Source organism: Typopeltis vanoorti, chromosome 18 (genome assembly GCF_054136105.1).
Source record: "Typopeltis vanoorti isolate ZY-2024b chromosome 18, IOZ_Tvanoo_1.0, whole genome shotgun sequence".
Lineage (NCBI taxonomy): Eukaryota > Metazoa > Arthropoda > Arachnida > Uropygi > Thelyphonidae > Typopeltis > Typopeltis vanoorti.
Window position 1 is genome coordinate 64,331,470 of NC_143566.1, and position 24,372 is coordinate 64,355,841.

The 24,372-nt window shown below is 36.3% G+C and overlaps 1 protein-coding gene across 3 annotated transcripts in view; it reads right to left on the bottom strand.

Annotated features, from left to right (window-relative positions):
• LOC150096721 (uncharacterized protein KIAA2013 homolog) overlaps positions 1-24,372 on the bottom strand; it is a 401,644-nt gene that overhangs the window by 360,334 nt on the left and 16,938 nt on the right. For all 3 annotated transcript variants that reach the window (XM_090407839.1, XM_090407838.1, XM_090407840.1), the window contains exon 2: positions 682-755. In XM_090407839.1, the coding sequence (XP_090263965.1) occupies positions 682-743 (62 nt within the window). In that variant the 5' untranslated portion in view covers positions 744-755. The remainder of the gene's footprint in view (positions 1-681; positions 756-24,372) is intronic.

Genomic DNA, 24,372 nt, shown 5'->3' on the forward strand with positions numbered 1-24,372 from the left:
ACTTATAAATATTCCCAACATTCACAATGCATTCCACTCACCCACCATTCTCAATTTCATTGAGAAATCTACTCTCACAACCCCTCTTCATCACATCTTTACACAACTTTCAGGGATGGTTTCTATTATTTCTCTCTCACTTCCAATTCTTTTAATCATTCCTTCTGTATTAATCTGATAACATCCTCTAACTACTTAAATGTTTCTATCGTATCACCTCTTTTCCAGCTATCCACCAAACTCTGCAATTTATATTTCCTCCACGTTTCCTATAACCAACATTCCAGAGCCCTGTTAATGCCTTGTTCACTTGTCTCTACTTCATCTCCAATGTTTCCATAATGCAATGAAAACCAGATGACCAAATTTGAGCAAAATGGTATATATGTGGTCTGACCAATGATTTATATTCCCTATCATAGCATCAATGCTACGTATACCCCTTGCAACACTTGTAATGTGCCCTCTAATATATAAACTTCTAATATATAAAAATATATATTAGCTTCAGAGAAGAATCAAATCAATTTTAATAGCTCACACTAATTATTAATAATCTCTAACCAACAACAATTCACTGGTTTGAAAAAAAAAAAAAAAAGTCATCAGACTGATTGTATGAAAAAGATAATACATAGAACCAGAAGGAGGAAGAAAAAAAAATCATATTTTAATACTTACAATAAACATATGTCTAATAACCTTTTACACCTTCTGAAGGACTCAAAGAACTCTACAATCATTATCAAGATATCCTAAAAACGAAAGAGATCAAATGCAGAATTATTGTTTGGCTACTCTCTAAATCAAGATTAAGGGCAGTTATTTTTCTGAAAAAACATAAAATTTACAAAATGTAAAATTTCAGTATACTACATCTAATTAGTATTGAAAAAAAACTAAATTTTTTTTTCTGATTAAAGAATGATATGCTCAATTGCTGAGGAAACATTATTATTATTAAGAGAGATCTCCAGATTTAGGGAGATGCCCTCATATCATCTATCCACTCTCCATAAAATGAAAACTTCAGTCTACTGGTATGACCTTTTCTGAAGTCTGTAAGTCTCAATCATATCACTTCTCCTGTTTGTCAATATTTGTGGTCCACAAATTCTCAATCAGTCTTCATAATCTGTATCTGACAATTCTGATATCATCTTTAACACTCTCCTTTGTATTTTCTCCACTGCATCAGCTACGGAAATCAGGAGACACCAGACCTGCACGCAATAGTCCAGGAGAGGTCGTATCATGGACTTCTAAAGAAACAAGACAACTTCCTTATTCTTACATGCTAAGGTTTGTTTCAACACTGCAATTACCCTCTGAATTGTATTTGCAATCTTTGCTATATGGCCACTCAACATCAACTTCCTATTTACTAAAACTTAGAGACCCCTAGGGAGCATCAGTTTCTTCTAGCATAATCCCACACAATATAATATGACATTCTATATCTGATTACACTGAAGTCAATGATTTTGTATTTATTAATATTGAACTGACAGCCATTTTCAGATGTCACAATTCTAGCTTATTTAAATCATTCTGTAAGTGCTGCACATCAGTCATATTCCTGATAATAATGTCTATCTTTGCATCACCAGTAGACAGCTGTATGTCACATGTCAAATCCTTCCTAATGTCATTAATGTAAAGACTAAATATAAGGGGGACCGGAAAGTAATCAATTATTTTTAATAGGTAATTTTTAGCTGATTGCTTTTTCTTAAATAACACATAACTTATTAAATTTGATTTTTATTTAAATATTAACATTACTTTTTTATTTAAAAAATCTGTTTTTTTTTTAATTTTAGATTATTTTTTTTAATATGGATTTTTGCGAACTTTAAAGTTGAAGAGCACCATTTACGTCATTGTATGCTCTTTTTGTTTCACCAAGGAAAGAATGCTACCAAGGCTACCAAAATCATTTGCTCAACTTATGGAGATGTATTGAAGGTTAACAAATGTCAGCGATGGTTTAGGAGATTTGCAGAAAAAAATTTTGATCCCTCTGATCGTCCTTGATCTGGAAGACCTCTTACTCTAGATGACGATGCTCTTAAGACTCTCGTTGAATCAGATCCAAAACAAACCATACAAGAATTAGCAGAGAAACTCAATTCATCATGTTCAACTGTCCAAGAGCACTTACATAAGAGTGGCAAGGTTCTTAAACAGGATGTATGGGTACTGCATGAACTGTCAGAAAACAATAAAACACAGAGACGGGAGATTTGCAATTCATTGCTGACAGACAACAAAATGACTCCTTTTTGGAACGAGTTGTAACTGGTGACAAAAAATGGGTACTGTATAAGAATAATAAACACAGAAAACAGTAGCATTCTCCAAATCAAACTCCAATTCCAACACCTAAAGGTGGACTTCATCCACAAAAGTTTCTGTTGTGCGTTTAGTGGGATATTCATGGAATTATTCATTACGAACTCATGGAACAAAGTAAGACTATCACAGCAGCCATCTACTGTGAACAATTAGAGCAACTACATCAAGCATTGTTAATCACATGTCCTGCGCTTGTCAATCGAAAAGGGGTAATTTTGCAGCAAGATAATGCAAAACCACATTCTGCAAGAATGACTCAAGAAAAAATTAGGCAGTTAGGATGGGAACTTCTTCCACATCCTCTATATTCGCAGGATATTGCCTCTAGTCCCTATCACTTATTCAGGTCCTTAGAACACAGGATAAGAAATAAAACCTTCCGTTCGCAAGATGATGTCCAAAGGAGTTTGATATCATATTTTGCCTCCAAAGAAAAAATTTTTTCAAAAAAGGAATTCTAAACTTAGTAGATCGTTGGAATAAGGTTATAATTAACGATGGCGATTATAGAATTGAATAATGTTAATTTGTTCTTTAATAAAATTTATATTAAAAATGTAGTTCAAAAAATTGATTACTTTCCGGTCCTCTTTATACTAATGGACCAAGGACTGATTCCTGTGGTACAACACTGGTCACCTTAAATCTTGCAGATTCACATTCAGCATATACCAAGTTTTGATATTTGTCAGTTAGTCATCCTCTTATCCAAGCTAATAGGACTATAATATTTATAATATGATTATAATAATTATAATCCAATCCCGTATTTTCTAATTTATACAACAGAGTCTTACAAGCTGTATCCTGTTAAACGCCTTAGCAAAGTCTAAAAGTATCATGGTGTATCTATTCCCCTTGTCTAACTCAACAGTAACATTATTATAAAATGTGACCAAGATGCTCAAACATGACCTTCCCTTGGTAAACACATCCTGTTCACGGCAAAGTAGACATTTGTTGTCAATCCATCTCTGTATACGAGCTTTTACTAACTTTTCCAAATTAATACTAATTTAAAGTGCTGGAATTTTACACTTTAAAACAAGTTTCAGCAAAATAAAAATTCAGAAACTAAGGTTTTTCTCTGTCACAAAGCAGGGAAATTGGTGTGGGAATGTAGGAATATCTGAGCTTGTTTGTTTGTTTGTTTTTAGGATTAATAGTGAAAGGACATATATGGTCATGCTGCACCAGAACTCATGTAATAAATAAGAAGCATATATAGATCTAAAATCTCTATATAAAAATAAACAAAACATTTCTTAGAAATACACAAGGTAATAAATAAGTAAAATGGCATAAACAGATAAAATTTAGTGTAGAAGGGTAGATATCAAAGATGTGTATAAAACAGATGTCAAAAGTATAAAAAAGTAATAAAATTCATAAAACATTCATAAAAACTGGATTTTTTAAATCATATATACAATATATTAAACTAAAAAAAACTAACAGTCATATTTATATGAGATGGTAAACATTAATGCTCTGCAAAAATTTATAAACCAGGTTAACACTAGATGAGGCTGATAAAATATGCTTGAGTGTATAGGGCTCAAACAGGTTATGAAACTAACTGAAATCATGATTGTGCCCTCAACAGATAATAAGCATGTAAGATGATGATGCAAAACTGAGAAGAATATCTTCCTCTTTACTGTCCCTGCACAGACCAGACTGCTGCTATTTAATTTCAGTCTACTATTACTAGTGCCACTGGGATAAAAGTTTGTGTCTGAGGAGCTTCCTGTAATCAGTGTAGGATAAAGGCAGATCATGGATGCTTAAGAAACAAACTAACCCAGCTGCAGTATCTGCAGCCTCATTTCCCTCGATCCCAATCTGGCCTGGAATCTAACAGAAGCGTAAATCAAAATGCAATTTTCATAACCTAGCTTCCAAAATGAAGAAGCAGAAGTGCTTGGTCATTAAAACAGTAGTAGAGCAAGAGACGAAAAGAGAATGGAAATGCAAGAGGAACAGAGAAACAGAGAGAGAGAGCCTAGGTGGACAGAGAGACATGGCATAGGGATAGTAGATGTTAAAAGTGGCAGTGAACACATGTATGAAGATGAAATATATTGCGATATGGGAGGAGAAGTTGAGATGGAGCAGATATATGTGGTAAGTGGTGATAAAGGTGATTGGGCAGGTGTAGTGGAGAAATCACAATCAATAAGTGGCTGGATAGCACTGGTTATAAACCAGTGGTGAAAGTGGAGAAATCACAACCAACAAGTGGCTTGGATAGCACTGATTATAAACTTGTGGACCACCACCCAACACAAAAACTAGGTGTCATTAATACTCTAAAAAACAGGGCTTTGAAGAACTGCTCCAATGAACAAGCGCTGAAAGACAAATTTAAAGTTATCAGCAATACTTTTCTAAAAAAAATGGTCACAACCAAAACACTATTAACAAAATTCTCTACACCAAAATAAAACACAAAGATAAACTAGACTACAATAAAACTATAATCATTCCTTACATTAAATGGACATCAGATAAAATAAACAGAATGCTACAGAAATACAATCTCAAAGCCACCTTTAAACCCCCTGCAAAATTAAAAAGCTTACTCAACTCATCCAAAGACCCAGTCCCTCCACTGGCCCATCCTGGAGTATACTGTATTTATTGCACTTGTAATCTACCATATATAGGGGAAACAGGATGCACAATTCCTATCAGACAAAAGGAGCATAAATGACACATTAAATATAATAACTATGGTGAAGCTGGCCTTTCTGATCATGCTCTGAACACTTTACATAGAATTAGCTGGAAAATAACCAGTTGTTTAAATCACACCAAAACATAGTATGAACGCAAGTTTAAGGAAGCCTGTGAGATTCTTATCAATCGCCCCAATCTGAACAATAATGATGGTCTAAAAATCCCAAGCATATGGAAGGCACATATTCTATCCATGGAACCTTTCTCCTTAAGAGTTAACTATAAACAGGACTGTAGATAACCAAGAATCCTAAATCTAATATAACAATTGTAATGTTAAAAATAGGACATCATTGTTACTGTAAGAAAACTATCTATAAGAAAGAATGTTTTTCTCATGTTATCTTAAACAGAATTTAGTTTTGATGTAATTTTTAAATAATTAATTAATTTGTAATTTTATCCGTATTTTTTTTTTTTCATTAGAGAGGTCATGCCAGTAGAATAACTAGTGATCAAATCATTGTTTCTTTAGCTTACTGTGTGAAATGTAACTCAGCTTGTTCTTGTATGTACTCCTGATGATGACCTTCATATGAAGGTCGAAACATCGGGAAATTAAAATAGTTATTTATAACATGGTTGTAAAGTCCATAATTTCTAAAATGAATGCTGATCACCGCGCAACATTAAAAGAAAGAACTGTGGTGGAGAAATCACAACCAACAAGTGGCTTGGATAGAACTGGTTATACATCTTTGTTTAAGTTTAAGGTTATACATCTTTATAAAAGAAAGAGTGGTTATACATCTAAAAATGAATTACTGTGTTTGTTTACAGATGCAAGAAGTATCAGAAATAAGAGAGATGAAATGGTTTCACTGAATGAGTTTATTCACCCCCAAATCATTGGAATCAGTAAAACATGGTTGAGTGAAGATGATATTCCAATGAGAATAGACATGGAAGAATATATATTTTTCATGAGGATAGAAAGGACAAGAAGGGGGGGGGAGTGCTACTGATGATGGCAGAGGAATTAATTCCACATAAGGTATATAAGAAAGAGAGAAATCATGGGGAGATTGACAGGAAGACATATGTAGTTGGATGTTGTTATAGGCTGGGAAATGTGGAGGATCGTGATGAATAAATGTATAAACAACTTGGATTATTGAACAAAGGAAGGGTAATTATTATGGGTGATTTTAATTATGGTAGTATAAATTGGAATGAACAGATAGCATTTGGGAATAAGAAAAATCAATATCTCAAGATCTTGAGAGATAATTATCTCAGGCAGTATGTAAAGGAGAGCATGTGAGGATAGAGAGTTTTAGATCTGATGATTTCATCCGAGGATGTAACTGTGAGTGGAGTTGCACACTTTCCTCCAGTTGGTGAGAGTGTTCATGAAGAGATCAACTGAGTTGTGGCAAGCCATATACAGACTTTTGTGAGGAAAGGATATATATGGAATTCTAAGGATAGCGATTATGACTAGCTTAGAAGACAGCTCGGAGCTATAACATAGAAAGAGGAGTTGAGCAGTAAGGAAATAAATGCTGCTTGGGAATTGACAAAGAAATTCATAACAGCATCAATATATGAATGTTCCACAGACCAAAAGGCTGAATAAGGTAGTTGTAAAATGGATGAATGAGCAGCTTAAGCATGAAATCAGGAAGAAGAAGAAGAAGGTTCTTTAGAGGCAGTATGAGATGAATAATGGTAATAATCAGTTACATGAAGAGTAGAAAGAACATACCAGGAGAGTTATTCAGTTAGCAAGGAAAACAAAAGTGCAGTATGAGCAGAAATTGGCACATCAGGCAAAAAAAAAACCTAGAGAGGATCATGATATCATTTTTACCGATTATCATGATCATGATAATGGATAAAAACGATAGAATGATAATTGCTGCAGAAGACATTGTTGAGGTATTCAGTGATCAATTTATAAGTGTTTCATCCTGATCAGGGTGGAATAATAAGAAACTTAAGTGTAGGGGACATAGGAGAGGATGACTTAATTGTGATGAGCTGGAGGTATTTGAAGAAATACATAAGCTTGATGTCAATATGGCAATAGGATCTGATGACAAATCACCATACATCTTAAAGGAATGTTCCAAGGAATTGACATGCTAGTTAAATAAGAGTTTAAGTCTTACAACACCACAGGTGCCAAGTCAGTGAAAGGAGGATAAAATTGTTCCACTACATAAATAGTAGTGGAACATGGACTTCTGTGCCCAGTTATGGGCACCAGGGTTTCTTCGTGATGGGGAGGAAGTGGAGAGGGTCCAGAGACGAGTGACCAAGATGATAGCAGGTCTGTGGAATGAACCTTATGAGAATAGGTTGAAGATTTGTGGGTTGCAGAAATTGGACGATAGGCGAAGGAGGGATGATATGATTGAGACATTCAAATTACTGAAGGGTTTTTATAAGATTGATCCAGAAGATATTTTTGAAAATGACTGGTGGTGGGAGGACTAGGGGCCATGCATGGAAGCTGGGCAAGAGCGTGGTTGACAAGGGTGTTAGAGCTAGGTTTTTTACTTGGAGAGTGGTGAATGAGTGGAATAAGCTGCCAGAGTCTGTTGTGGGTGCTATGACCGTGAATGAGTTCAATGTGAGGTATGATAGATACTGTGTGAATGTTGAATAGTTGTTCCAGACATGATGTTAGGGCCTCCCTCGATGAGTCTGTCGACTCCTTGGAGTTTCCCGGAAAAATAATAATAATAACAACATATAACAGTAGCAGAACATAATTGTTCCGCTACTTATCAACCCATTTCTGTATCCTACTGAAAAGTAGGATACAGAAATGGGTTGATAACAGTAGTATTCTCTGTGGTTATCATCATGAGTTTGTTAAAGGGAGATCATGTTTTACTAACTTACTTAGGTACTATCACAAGGTGACAAATACCTTGGACAGAGGAGATGCATATACAGTTGTGTACTTAGATTTTGCAAAGGCTTTTGAGAGACTGCCACATGACAAGCTCTTAAACAAACTGAAACAGATGGGATTGGATAACAGACTTCCGAGTTGGATCAGTGACTGGCTGTCGGATAGGTATCAGAAAGTTGTATATGGGGATGTGATATCCAAAAAGAGAAAGGTCACTAGTGGTGCACTGCAGGAGTCAGTTTTGGGGCCATTGTTGTTCTATTTGTATGTTAATGATATTGGGATTGGTTTAACTAGTGATATGCAGCTGTTTTCAGATGATGCAAAACTGGGGAGAGCAATGCAAGTCAAGCAGATGTTATGACCTTACAAGAGGACTTGAATAGATTGCATGAATGGACAGGTAAGTGGAACTGTCAGGTCAGTTCAGTATTGTGAAGTTAAGGTTTTGATATTTGGTAAGGAATGATGTGATGCAAAGTACATACTTGGTGAGGAAACTTTAAAGGAATTAGAGGAGATGAGAAATCTAGTAGTAATGTGGACAAGGACCTGACATTCAGAGGCCACATTGCAATTGTTATGAAGACAGCACATCAGATAATGGCAATGATGTGGAGGAGCCTGAAATGCAGAAATAGAGAGGTTATCATATGGATTGCTCTGCACAGATTCGGTCACTGAGTTTTCATGGTGACGAGGATATGTTGGAAAGGGTCCAGAGAAGATCCACAAAGGTGGTCAGTGGTCTTTGAAATGTGGAGTATGAGGACAGATTGAGAGAATGTAAATTGCAAAGCCTTGTGAATAGGAGGAGGGGGGGGATATGATTGAGATCTATAAGCTAGTAAGGGGTTGTTATCAGGTTGACATGGAATAGATTTTTCATAGAATGGGAGAGGGGTGGGGAGTAGTACAAGGGGCCATTGCTGGAAACTGTATAAAGAGGGTGTGAGCAGAGGAGTGAGGAGCCAGTTCTTTGCATGGAGAGTGGTTAGTGAGTGGAATGCATTGCCTGAGTGTGTGTGTGCTGTGAATGTAGACACATCGAGTCAGTTTAAGGAATGGTTAGATGAATTTTGTGATAGTGTGCACCTTCCACGATGTGGCTCTGACTCCATGGAGGTTGGATGATGATAATGATGATAAAATAATAATAATAATAATGACTGACAATGAACATGTTGGTTTGAGAACACTGGATGTTTCTGTAGCTCTAGTCTTCTATTGCCTATAAAGAGCTCTTTGAATCTATATATTATGCACCTTTGGTAACAATGCAATCTTTAAAGCAAGCACTATGGCATACAGCTCAGATCTAAAGTTATTACAGTCTAGTGAGATTTATGCAGATATAATGCTCTCAGAAAAGACAATAGAAGATCCCACTAGGTCCTTCAATTTTGAGCCATCTATGAAGATTGGCACAAAATTAGAGTATGCCCTTCTGGGGACTTGAAAGAACTGCTAATAATCAATGGGAGCAGTGGGATATTTTGGTAGTTTACAGAAAGAAAAGGGGGACCCTGTAACCCCTAGAGAGCACGTCCCCTGGGTGGCGGATAGGGGAGCCCACCATGTGTGCGTGTGTGTGTGCGTGCGTGTGTGTGTATATGGTGGGATGGTCCGAATATAATGAATAAGGACTCGTGGACCAATAGGGCAATCATCTTGATTGTAAGGGAAGCAGCGCTCCCATGGATCCCTAGCTGGATCTATCCTCTCCTTCTACTATTTTGAGGAAGATCCACTTACTTTAATCTTTCCTATATGGGCTTATCAGCCAACTCTTCTTATTTTATGACCCCTATGCTATTAGAGTACTCGAGGGCCATGGGGTCTTTTCATTTCTGGCATTACAACTATGCCCTCTCTATAAATCTTACTATAATTCCTCTATAATCTACTGTTTCCCCCTTCAATATACCCTATTCCTCCTATGGGTTTAAATTCAGAAGAAGGCTAGTTCAAAAGCCTTAAGGTAGTAGCCCTACCACTGAACTATTCCATCGTCAGGCTAGTCCCCTGACATGGAGAACATAATTCTACTAGTAAGCTGACAGAAAAAGATAATCGGATTGAATCTATAGGAAACAACCCTGGAATGGAAAAGGTAAAACAAAAATGGAAACGGAAAAATATAATACACATAGCAAACTGGAATGTAAGAGGAATAGCATATAAAGAAATAGAATTAGACCAATTATTAAATGAAAGAAATTTTAAAATAGCAGTAATCACTGAAACAAAAAAAAAATTAAAAGGAACCACGAGAACTGAAAATTTTAATGTGATATACAGTGGAGTTGACAGAGACCAAAGAGCACAAGCAGGAGTCATGATTTGGATTCATAACTCCCTTTCAAAACAGTTAAAACATTATAAATTATGGAATGAAAGAATAATAGAAGCTAGAATAAAAATAGATAGAGGCTATTTAACAATAATTGGTTTATATGCCCCAGAAGAGGGGAGAGAACAAGATAATATTGATTTTTATAATCAGCTACAAAACATATATAATAACATAAATAAAAAAGATTACATAATTTTAGCAGGAGAATTAAATGCAAGAATTGGAAACACGAAAATTAATAATAATATAGGAATACATGGAGAACATACTCTAAACAGGAATGGTAAAAAATTGATTTGACTTTGTAGTTTATAATAACCTAAAAATAATGAATTCCTTCTATAAATATAAAGACATACATAAATATACTTGGGCAGCAAGAGGATGGAAATCAATTAGATTACTTTATACTAAATGAAAAGACATCAAAATTTTCACTAGATGTTAGAGTTCACAGAGGATATAAAATAAGCAGTGACCACTTCCTTGTTAAAATAAAATTAACATTACCACCTAAATGCTACAAGTAACAAGAACAGAAAGAAAAATTGAAACATTTGTTTATAAAACTAGACTATTGAATGACACAAATGTACAATGGCTATATGAACAAAGAATTAACCAATATCTAGACAAAATAAAACAAAATGAAGAAATAGAAATAGAATGGCTTAATATAAAAACGATACTAAATGCAGCAGCAAATGAAAGCTAAGGAAAGACCAAAAAATTCAATAAAAGGAAAAAACTGAAGATCTGGGATGATACAATGAAAGAAATAATCAAAAAGAAAAAAGAAGCCTATCACAAATGGTTAAGCAGTAAAAGATTAGAAGATGAAATAGAATATAAAAGAATAAGAGCCATAGCTAAAAGAGAAGTCAGAAAAAAAACAAAGAGAATCATGGAACAAATTTGTTTCTAATTTAGAACACGATTTATATAAAATAAGGCCCAATGTATATAAAATTTTGAAACACTTAAATGCAGATATCAAAGAAAACATAAAATTAAACACTGAATTGAAATTACAAGAATTTCTAAATTGCTACACAGAATTGTGGACGGACAAATATTTTAAAAAAGACAATTGGCAAACAATTAACGAAAATGAAGAGGAAATAACTAAAGAAGAATTAAAAATCAGCCTGAAAGAAACAAAAAACGGAAAATCACCTGGAGAAGATAAACTAGGTTCAGAACTATATAAATATGCAGGAACTAGATTCAAAGAAAGGCTCTTATTATTATTAAATAAAATTTATTCAACTGGTATCCCCCCAATAGAATGGAAAAAAGCAATTGTGACTCCTATCTTTAAAAAAGGTAATAGAGATGACCCTAAAAACTATAGAGGTATCAGTATACTAAATTCCTGTTACAAAATATATAGCAGAATCTTAATAGCAAACTAATGAAATATTCCAAAAACTTTATTTTAGAAGTACAGAATGGATTTAGAAAAGGACGATCATGTATAAACCCGGCCTTTTGCCTAAAATTAATAATAGAGAAAAGAAGAGAATACAATTTAGAAACTCATATTGCATTTATTGACTTTGAAAAAGCATTTGACAAAGTTAAAAGAAACATATTATTTAACATATTAAAAGAAAGACAAATAGCAAATAATATCCTAAAAGCTATCACAAGTATATATAAAAATAATCACATACAAACAAGATTAAATCACGAGCTATCATATACAAGAGAGATAAACCAAGGGGTCCGACAGGGATGTCCCCTCTCAGCAACTCTATTTAATATTTATTTAAATGAAATAATAATAAAATGGAATAAAAATTTACATCAAGGAATTAAACTTTCTTCTACAGTAAACTTAAACACTCTCCTCTTTGCCGACGACCAAATAATAATAACAAATTCTGAAGATAACTTACAGAAAGCTATTTTAAATCTAAATGAGATATCCAAAGATTATGGTATGATAATATCAACAGAAAAATCAAAAACTATGGCCTTTAAAGGGCAAGATCCAGCAAGAACAAAAATTGTAATAGATAACAAGATCTTAGAACAGGTGAATTCATTTAATTACCTAGAATGTATGATCACATATGAAAATGAAAAAGATATAAACATAAATTGCAAAATATTTAAAAATAACAGGTGTAATTAACTCTTATATTTAAACCAAACCTAGTTCAAAAACAAACCAGACTAAAAGTATACAATACATTAGCCCTACCAGTCTTAATGTATGGAAGCAAAATCTGGACAAAACAAAAAGACAAACAAAGGTTAATAACAGCAGAAATGAAGTTTATGAGAAAAACTGCAAAGTATACCCTATTTAATCACAAAAGAAATGAAGAAATTATGAAAGAATTAAACCAAGAACCAGTAACAGAAAAAATTAAAAAATATAAACATAAATGGATGGAACACGTTCAAAGAATGAAAACAGAAAGATTACCAAAACAAGCCTTAAAGTACAAGCCATTAGGAAAAAGAAAAAAAGGACATCCTCTTAAACGATTCAACAATGACTTCTAAGGTCGGAACAGGCCATGCTAGGCCTAAATCCTTGATATGCATGATGATGATGATGACAGAAAGAAAAGTTATATGGCAGTATGTATGACACAGTGTCGAGTGACGAGACCTCAATAAAGGTTTAAACCGGTCTGGGTAGTGGCCCTTCCCTTAATGCATAGCATTATACATATCTGCAAGGAGATGTGCTTTGCATGGTGGCAGATGCTGAGACAAGGATTGATGAGAGCTTGGTCACCTTTGCTATGAGTTGCCAACAGATGCACCAATTTGCCCCAGTCCTAAAGATATTTTCAGGTGCAAACTTTGTTTGCTCACACTTGGATAAAGGATTAAACTAAATTTATTATAGTCTAACCAAGTGCCAAATAAACTTCCAGTATGACACAACGGGAGTGTATTTAGTAGTGTCTAAGCCATGTTGTCTACCTAATATCTAGAGCTTGTAAGAACACTTTTATTCACAAACCGAAAAGTTTTATGGTAGTCTGACTGGCGTAGAGATTCTCCTACCATGGACAAAAAACAGTTGGCCATGTGGAATGGTCTGGCAGGGATTCCACTTTTGTAGCATATTATACAGACAACTGTTGACATTGAAGTGACAAAGGTTCATCGAGGGAGGGCACCTACTCTACAACTCTGTCTCCTCCACTCAATCCAACTACAACGAAACATAACTACACCACGCCATCTACCATGGACCACCACTAGTATTTTCATAGACAATCACAAACATCCATGCTCATGACGGATTTGAACACGTAGCCTTTGGGCTGGAGAGTGGACACACTAACCACTTGGCCAACCAGGCCAGAAATGAACAAGTTGTAATTATTATGGCTTTATAGCTAACAGAGTTTAACTATCATAGAGTATTTTCTCTGGCTGATGCATAGACTGAGCCCATAATCAAGTTTTCATCTTAAAAGTGTAAGCTGACCAATATTCTTTGCTCCCTCAATATACAGAGAGAGCAAAAAATATTGGTCAGCACCCTAAGAGGTGGAAGACAGGGTGTAAAGTATTCATTGTTTTACAGCACTTACTTGTAACGGACATATATGAAGGTCTCATGTTTGCTGTAAAACATGAGACCTGAGAACTTGGCTTCTGGTACAACTGGGATTAATGTTTGTCCTGCTCAGAGATCTCGGTCAGAATGAAAACATGTCTATGCCAAATATGCACATAAACCATCTTATGAACCCATATACATGTGCCCATGCTGAGAGATGGTCAATGGCTTGCTACAGCAGACTTTCCATGACCCTCATATTCCATGAATGGCAGAAGATGAAGTTGTCCAAGAAGGCATTATTTACTGTTGGAGGAAGTTGTTCTATTATTAAGTTGACCTTCATTCCAAAAAGCATAACACTTAAAACAACCTTCTGGGACTTCCACCTCTTGGATATACAGTCTAGAGAGAGAGGTTTCCACTTAGACTTGGAGAATTTGGTTAGATAAGAAGTTTTTGATAAAAAGAGGGAGATTCCCTCCATAACCAAAAGTGTATATGTCTTTCAATATTTAAATCTCTAAGTAGTGTTGTATGTTTTTCTATATGAAAGAAAACCAATACTATGGATGCTTCTAGCCAGACTAGATGATCAGTAGTAGAATAATATTTTTGGAAGCTATATTGTGTTCTGTAAAAAAGGTGTTTCACTCCAAGAAACATAAAAGATGAGAGTTAACCATTTTTTCCAGAATCATGCACAAGCAGCTGGTCAGAGCAATTGGACAATAGTTATTTGGCAATTCCTTGGCTTAAAAAAGGCAATAATAATAATAATAATAATAATAATAATATTATTATCGCCTGGTAACAACCCCTTACCAACTAATGTCTCAATCATACCCATCTTTTTCTTCTATTCACAAAGGACATTGAGGAAATGCAATATACTCTGCAAGTTGTAGTATGGTTGCTGTCAAAAGTGAAGGAAACCAGATCCGCTGAAAGGAAGAAGGGAAAGGGAAGAAAGCAACTGCCTACACCATGCCAAGATTGAGTTTTAAAGTGGCTCTGCCTCAAAAATTGGCATGTGTCATCCAGAGAACTGAAACAGGACCAGGAAAAACAAACAGGAGTTGTGACAACAAGCTCTGTCACTGTCAGGAGAAGACTCATTTGACAGGGACTGATAGTCAGGCACCTTAAAAAGAAGCCTTTGTTAACTAAAAATATAAGAATGACTTGGTTAATAGGCACAAAGAGCACACCAAATGGGCCCTTGATCAGTGGAAAAGGGGTAATTTTTTCTGACAAGAAAAATTTAACCTGCAGGGCACCCATAGCAGACAGACAGTTTGAAGAACATCAGGGGAAAAATTCAACCCTGATTGTCTGGTGTCAGCAGTCATCACGGCCAGTCAGATGATCTGGGGCTGCATGTCATATCATGGTGTTGGTTGCTTCTATTTCACAAAAGTTCAGTCAATGAACAAGTGTACCAGAAAATTTTTGAAGAATTGCTGCTTACTATCAGAGACCACTTTACCATAACGACAAACTGCATTTTTCAGGATGACTCTGCCCTTTGTCATAGGGCAAAAAGTGTAAGTAATGCTATTGTAAACCTAAAATATACCATATGAATTGAGTTTAGTACTTAAACTCAATTCAAATGAGCCAAATATTAATCAAAAATAAAAATGTTATGTCACTTTCTTCATTACTTGTGACAATTATTGTCTTTTTATTCCTTTTCTAATAGGCATTCAAATTTAATTACCAAAAAAACATGGTTAGAGGTAGGTGATGCAGTTTCTATGAACATAAGTGTAGTAGTTCATATGTTGCCAGATCAAAGCGTTATATAAAGTAATCACGACCTACTTCTGCATTTCAATGTTCTATTATTGCCATAATCCATTGTGATGAGCTTATAATTTTAACAATGTGACTCCTAAAATTTAAGTCTCTATCTGCCATCACTCCCACATCTCTCTCATCTCTACCACTTCCTTCGAAATTTCATCATTAATTGTATACTCTACATCCCAACCTTGCCTTTATTAACTGCATACTCTGCATCCCAACCTTGCCTAACAAAGTACAAGACCTTGCACTTTGCAACATTAAACTGATAGCTGTAATCATTTGCCCACTTGCATGGTTTACTGAGATCCTTTCGCAAGGCCACAACATTGTTTTACTTCTCATAGTTCTTCCCAACTTTGCATCATTGACAAACAGATGCACATCTCCATAAATATACCAAGAAATTATATACTTGGTTTAATTCTTTATCCAAGTGTAAGCAAACAACACTTGTGCCCGAAGTATTTTCAGGACTGGGGAAACTCGTACACAGAAGCTAATGACTTCACATCACTTGCCTTAGTATCCCATAATGCAAAGCACATATCCTTGCAGACATGAATAATGCTGTGTATTATGGGAAGATCACTACCCAGACCGGTTTCGACCTTCATTGAGGGCTCTTCAGTGGAAGCCAGACCAAGAGGTGAAACTAAGGTTGAAGTAATACAGAAGTCATATTTATAGTAAAACCAAGTGGAAAAAACTTCCAACAGATGCGCATCTCCAGTTAAGCTGGTCCCAATGTCATTAATGTACAATTTAAACAATACTGGTCCCAAAACAGAAAAAGGTCATCAGTGGCACTCCACTAGTGATCTTCCTCTTTTGGAATACTACTACTTCATACACAACCTGCTAACACCCATCTGGCAGCCAATCAGCTATTCAACTCGCCAGTCTATTATCTGGTAATAGACATATTATGTCACGTGGCAGTCTTTCAAAGGTCCTTGAAAAAATCCAAGTACACCACTGCATATGCATCCCCTTTATTCAGTGAATTTGTCTCCATGTTGTAATAATAAGTAAGCAGACTGCTAAAACACATCCCCTACCCACCTATCAAACCCATGCTAACTCTCATAATACTAATATTACCAACCCAGATTATGAGGTTAGACTTATCTCAAGAGTGTAAATCTCATACTGAATAGAGATTTAGGTATTGCCAAGGATAAGAGTTCTTCTTTGTGGGAAATAATGCAGAGCTGTGTTTTGCTAGCATTGAAGTTGACAAGGTTATCCAGACTCCATTGATGAATGTACTGAAGATCAGAATTTTAGGGAATACATGTTAAACGCCAGGATGGAAAGCAGGTGGGTGTGTATCTGCCTTTCATTTTCCAGATTTTTTCTAACTCTTATTTGCTGTTGGTGGATCTTGTTATAGAAGTAATATGAGGGTGGTCTGAAAAGTTCCTGGTCTAGACCATTGATGGGAACACTATCGGCGACATTTTTTTTTTTTTCTATGGTGGTACATCTGTCATAAGTATCCATGTGAAATTGCAAGTCATTCTATCAAGTTGCTTGTTTTATACAGCTGTCTGAAGCAAAACTGTTGTATCCCTTGAAATGGATAAAATTGAGTATTGTGCAGTTAAAATTCCTTGTCAAAGAAGGTTTAATGCCAAAAGAAATTCATTCAAAGAGTTCATAAAAGTTTATGGACACTCTTCTCCTTCATTTTTGACAATTAAGAAATGGGCTGCCAAGCTTAAACGTGGCCATACCAACCTTGAAGATGATCCCCGTGAAGGACATCCAAAAAGTGTAACAACACCAGAAATCTTTTTGGTGTTGTTACACATTGGGTCTGGTTCCCAATGACAAGACCTCAATAAAGGTCAAAGCTGGTCTGGTTAGTGGCCCTTGCCTTTAATGCATAGCATCATACATCTCTGCAAGGGGATGGGCTTTGCTTTAGGGGAAAATACTAAGGAAAGTGATCAGAGCTTACTCCACCTTTACTACGAGTTGCTTCAGACCTGAACTATGTTCAGGTGCAAACTTGACTTACTTGTCTGTTTGCTTACTTGGGAAAAAGGATTGAAACCTATAAAATTGCTTGGTATCTTTAACATAATATATACCCAAGGTAAAAATCTTTCTACATCTTACTCTCATCCTGAGATTTTTATTTAATAAGGTCAAAGCACCACTGTCAAGGCAACTTGTTTAGGTAAAATTTATAAGCTCTGCATTACTTCAATCTTGGCATTTAACAATGTGACTCCTAAAATTTAAGTCTCTATCTGCCATCACTCCCACATCTCTCTCATCTCTACCACTAACACGGGATTTGCTTTACATTAGGGGAAATACTAAGGAAAGTGATCAGAGCTTACTTCAACTTTATTAGAAGTTGCCTCAGACCTGAACAATGTTCAGGCACAAACTTCACTTACTTGTTTGTTTGCTTACTCGGGAAAAAGGATTAAAACCTAGCTTATAAAATTGCTTGGTATCTTTAACACAACACCAGAAATTATTGATCAAGTGCACGATATCGTATTGGATGACTGGCAAGTCAAAGTGCATGAAATTGCTAAGACTATAGACATTTCAAGAGAATGTGTAGGATACATTTTGCATGAAGAATTGCAAATGAAAAAGCTTTGTGCAAGATGGGTGCAGCGCTTGCTCACAGCAGATCAAAAATGCACTCGCATGAAAATCTCTGAACAGTGCTTGGAGCGTTTTAACAAGTATTTTGTGCGTCGATTTATTACTATGGATGAGACTTGGATTAACCATTACAAACCAGAATCCAAACAGCAGACAGAAGCAGGTTGTTCAGTGCCAAAGAAGACAATGTTGCTGTTTTGGGATGCTAAAGGCATTTTGTTTATTAATTATCTTGAAAAGGATAAAACGATAACTGGGGAATATTATTCTGATCTTTAACCAAACTAGACGAAAAAATTCATGAGAAAATACCTGGTTTGCAGAAGAAAAAAATCATCTTTCATCAGGACAATGCACCTGCCTACAAAGGTGTTTTGGCAATGGAAAAATTAAGGGATCTGCACTATGAATTCCTGGAACATCCACCCTATTCTCCAGATTTTGCTCCCTCTAACTTCTATTTCTTCCCAAAACTAAAACTCTTCCTCGCTGATCAGTGTTTTATTATTATTATTATTACCACCCCAAGACCTCATGGAGTCAAAGACTCATCTGGGAGGTCCTTCTATCACACACAGCTCATCATACCGTGTTTTAAACACATTCAAACTCTTTGCAGACACCATATTCTCAGGCAAGGCATTCTAATCATTAACAACTCTGCACGAAAAAAACCTGCCTCTCACTCTCCTACTCACACCCTCTTTATACAGTTTAGAGGGATGACCTCTGGTTCTCCCCTGATCTCCCACTATTCTCAGGCAAGGCATTCCAATCATTCACAACCCTGCACAAAAAAAACCTGCCTCTCACTCCCCTACTCACACCCTCTTTATACAGTTTAGAGGGATGACCTCTGGTTCTCCCCTGATCTCCCACTATTCTCTGTAAAACTTCTCCAGCATTGATCCTATAACAACCCCTTACCAACTTGTAGGTCTCTCATATCTCACCTCTTCCTCCTGTCCACCAGACTCTGCAAATTACATCTTCTCCCTCTTTCCTCATACTCAACATTGCAGAGGTCAGAAACTACCTTAGTCAGTCTCCTTTGGACCCTTTCCAACGTCTGTTCATACTTCTGAAAACTCAGTGACCAAATCTGGGCACAGTAGTCCATGTGTGGCCTAATCAAAGCCTTATACAATGGAACAAGAATCTCCTTACTTCTACAGGTCAGTGTCCTCTGTATCATTTACAGAAGCCTTTGTGTTGTCTTCAAAATTTTGGTTATGTGTCCACTAAATTTCAGATCCTTATCCACTATTATTCCCAGATCACTCATTTCCTCCACCTCCAACAATATATCCTCATCAAGAATAAATTCTGCATTCCATTTTTGTTTTCCAAATTTTAAAACTTTACATTTTGCAGCATTGAACTCTCATCCCCATGCCCAATCACTCAATTTATTCAATTCTTCTTGTAAGGCCACAACATCTTCTCCACTCTTCATGGTGCCAAGTCAATTTGTTCGTCATTATCATCAATTTGAGCATCGTAATCATCCAGCTCCGAGCCTGTGTAGCTCAGTGGATGTGGCGTTTACACACCACGGCGCTTGGCCGCACGAAGGAAGACTTGGTTTCGAGTCTAGTCGGCGACTAGAGGAAATTTTTCTAAGCCTTTTTTCGACCGGTTCCCGAGTTAGTCGATCTCTGGCACGGGCAAGCGGGTTTTTCCTCCCGGAAACTCGGGTTTTTCGTCCCGTAAACTCAAGAAAATCGACCGTAGAACCCACATTATTTCAGACATTAAATATATTGTGTTAGGGTTAGGGACCACAAGATGGTGGCACATTTGAGCCATCTCTCTTCACTGCATAACGCTTAATTAGTGATAGCCTTGGGCCATCTATCTCTGATTGGTACCAGTGGAGATTGAACTGCCCACTCAGTCTCCAAAAAGTTAGATAGAGCTAAATGGCCTCGCCTACTCCCCGTATACGGGAATAAAAAGGCGTTAGATGATTTTTTTTTTTTTTTTTTTTTTTTCATCCAGCTCTTCTTCATGTGACTGAATCAGGTCCTGAACATCACCTTTTTCAATTTCATTTAGTCCTAGATCGAAGCCCTAGAGTTTGCAGCATGGTCTAAAATATGGCAAACAGTTGATTCATTTAGACCATACTCTCTTGCAATTTTGGCTTTGGTTATGCCTGCTTTATACTTATTTATCATATGCAACTTATCTTCTAAGCTGATCACTCTATGTTTCTTCTTGATAGCTGTAGACCTGAAATCATCCTTGTTTCTTTTAGCATTCATAGTAGGAGTAAATAACAAGAGAAATAAATATCCACATGTACTTCAGGCAAGGGCGGATGGTTACTGGTAAGTAGTGAGAAGGCTCCGTCGGATAAAAATGAAGCGCTAGAAGAGAGTGAAACCTGGAGAGTGGCAACTCGAACTGGTTGCATATGTAGTGGGCTACATATCGCGGCCGCAATAATTGGAATTTGGAGCGCAATAATTGGAATTTTGGTATCAAATTATAAACTGCAATAAATCAAGAATCGCGATAATCGAGGTATTCCTGTAGTTATCCCTCAAAAAAATCAAGAAACTAATTTTCTTTACTTCCAGTTGCTATCTCATCATACCAGTCTATATTGCAATAATTAAAATCACCCATAATGATCACCCTTTACTTGGCTAATTTGATGTACATTTCATTATCACCACCATCCACATTACCTGGTCTATAACAACATCCCACCAAGTATTTGATTCTATTCACCTCTATCTCACACCATACTGCCTCAAATCCACTGGCACTATTTCCCTCTTGCATCGCTACTTTATATGGACATAACTCCTTCTCTATCATCAATAGCACTCCCCCTCCCTTTTTACCCCTTCTGTCCTCACGAAACACATCATACCCTTCAATCTCTATTCCTGTCAGGATGTCATCCTCTTCCAATCATGTTTCACTTATTCCGACAATCTTTGGGTGAACAGGCGCAATTAGTGCAACCATTTCATCTGCCTTGTTTCTTATACTTCTAGCATTTGTATACAAACACAACAGCTCATTTCTGGATCTACAGCTAGTTCCACTGATACCACTCACTTTTTCTTCGAATCAAGAGATGATTACAGCTGTAGAGGAGTATTTTGCAGATCTTACTGAGAATCACTACAGGGATGGGATAATAGTGCTGGAGCATCGCTGGAATAAATGTATTAGTCTTAAGGGAGATTAGGTTGAAAAATAAAAATCATTTTGAAATTATAAATTCATTTTTTCATTGTCAGGCTGAGAACATTTCAGATCATCCTTGTATATAGGACCCAGGAGTGATTCTGGCTCTGACAACAGATGTATCTTGGTCGAGCTTCAGTATATTTGAAAGCCACTGGGGTTGTGGTGGTGGTGGATCTGTGGATTATATCCGAAGCTTTCTTCTAGGCCACTTTGGCTGCTGCTGTGCAATCACTGTTCCATCATGGCTTAGGAAAACATTCAAACTAACTCAATGTTTTAGGAATTGCAGTTCTGGTAGATTGTATAATATTCTGTTATAAGATCCATAAGATTCATTGCACTGCTGATAGGAGATGAGCTGACCACTGCTGAATTTAATCTGCTAATGAATTAAATATGGATCAGTCATTTTTCTCAATTTAAACCATGATATCTGTTATGTAGAACATGACTTCCTATGCAGGAAAGTGGGTATCATAGAAAAGTGATCGCTCCCAAATACGTTGTCATCAGTTTCTCATTTAAACAGTGGGTAAAGGGAGAGGGAAGAGACAGCTAAGTCAATAGCAGTGAATATTTGGGTAGGCATATGGATAAAGTGTGGCTTCCTGTATTTAAGAGGGAGAGATTATTACTGCCAAGCGTATGTTCCATAACTCTTCATCTGATGTTTATGTGGCAGCTACCCTACAGTGTTGTATCCATTTAAATCCCCCATTAAAAGTAAAGCGGATACTAACTGCAATATGACATGATCAAGGTCACTTTGAAATATATCCAATGCAGGTGGAAGGTACTTAATTGTGTGGAAAGGCTTATGTGTTTTTCACACATGTTGATTGGATTTTAATGGTATAGATGTGAACAGACTGATAAGAAAATAACTATTTATTAACTTAAATGCTAATATTTTGCTGGTATTATATCCAGCATCTTCAGAGCACACAAACAAACTTTGTTACAGTAGCGAGACAACCGCAATCCGGTGTAACTAGTATAAGTAATTATAGTGTGCAACACAAAGACTAAAGTCCTAATTAGGCACCATCTAAGTTTAAAAAAAAAAAAGATACTAATTTGATCTTAGGATGACTGTCTCCCAAATCTTTGGCAGATTTATAGAGCTCTATAAATCTGCCAAAGATTTGGGAGACAGTCATCCTAAGATCAAATTAGTATCTTTTTTTTTTTTTTTTTTGAGGTTTGGAGTATGATTCAGGGCTTCCGTTGATTCCAGGATCAACCTCTCTGACTTGTAAGAGCTTCTGTGCAGTACTTTTGTTTCTTTCCAATTGATCCTCTGTGCAGGGGTATCCAAAACATGGTCTGCCAGACCCGACTTGCCAAAGCGAAAGTACTAGATATATTTTTTGTGTTTACCAAGGCGGAAGTCCACAGTAGGCTCGATGACATGAGCAGGGCACTTCATAGACTCCTGGATGCAATAAAGGAGAGAATCTGTCCTTAGGGGAATGGATGAGAGTTGCCAATTTCACATAAGGTTTAAATACAGTGAGTAGTTGGTGTTTGTTAAGTTCCCTTTTTTTTTCTTTAACTTAGATGGCGCCTAATTAGGACTTTAGTCTTTGTGTTGCACGCTACAATTACTCACACTAGTCCCACTGTTACAAAGGATTGCGGTTGTCTCACTGCTGTAATAAACTTTGTTCGTATGCTCTGAAGATGCTGGATTTAATACCAGTGAAATATTAGCGTTTAAGTTAATAAATAGTTATTTTCTTATCAATCTGTGTTCGCATCTATACTGTTAAAATCCAATCAACAGGTGGAAGGTAGATGTAGTATACTGTTATAATTTGATAAGAAAATAATTTGATATATACTGTTATAAGGTTTCTGAAGAGTTGGAAGCAACGGTTTCTATGGTGGTATTAAGTGGGACTTGCTTGAAGGAGGAATGGTTGCTCACAAGGATGGCTAATCCTCCATGAATAGGTCCATTCCGCAGTAGTATTTTGTAATATCAGGTCACCCCCTCTCAGCTTCTGATATTTTTCCTGCAGGCAGAAGCATACTGGTTTATACCTTTTGCAAAGTGCCTCGACATCATCTATATTTTGTTGGAAACCACGACAATTCCTGAAGTAATGTTTCATTATTTCTTTTTTGGTGGGATCATCTGGCTTCCTATGTTGAGAACATTTGTTTTCATTAGTCTTTTTTTTTTTTTTTTCTTTTTTTGAGAAATATGGACATCTTGTATTCATTTCTTCTTCTGGAAAAATATCCATGATATTATCAAATGGCACTCCCTCTAAGGCACTGGGTATATTAATTGTTTTATCTTCCTGATATGGGTCTGGATGTATGTCTTTGATCCACTGTGGTGCATGTTCCATAATTTTCAGGAGTGAGTCAATATCAATTTTTCTCTCTGTATGTCAGAAATGTGAACATTCTCAACTGCTTGTCATGACTCTGCCATCTGTGCTCAATGTGGGAGTAAAGATAAAGTCTATATGAGCAAAATACCGAAATCCTCTAACTATGAGGGACACCACTTCCTGGTGGGAATGAGATGCCTACTAATACATTTATTCCAGCGATGCTCCAGCACCATTATCCCATCCCTGTAGTGGTTCTCAGTAAGATCTGCAAAATACCCCTCTACAGCTGCAATCGCCTCTTGATTCGAAGAAAAACACTATTCCAGTGAGGAAGAGTTTTAGTTTGGGGAAGAGATAGAAGTCAGAGGGAGCAACCCTTTACCTATTGTGAAATATTTAGTTTTTCCAAGATCTGTTTGAACAGTAGCTTCTTGTTCATAATAAAGATTCCTCAGAAGGATAATGAAATGCTCTGGTACTCCCATTGTTCACACATTCCACAGTTTCACATGAT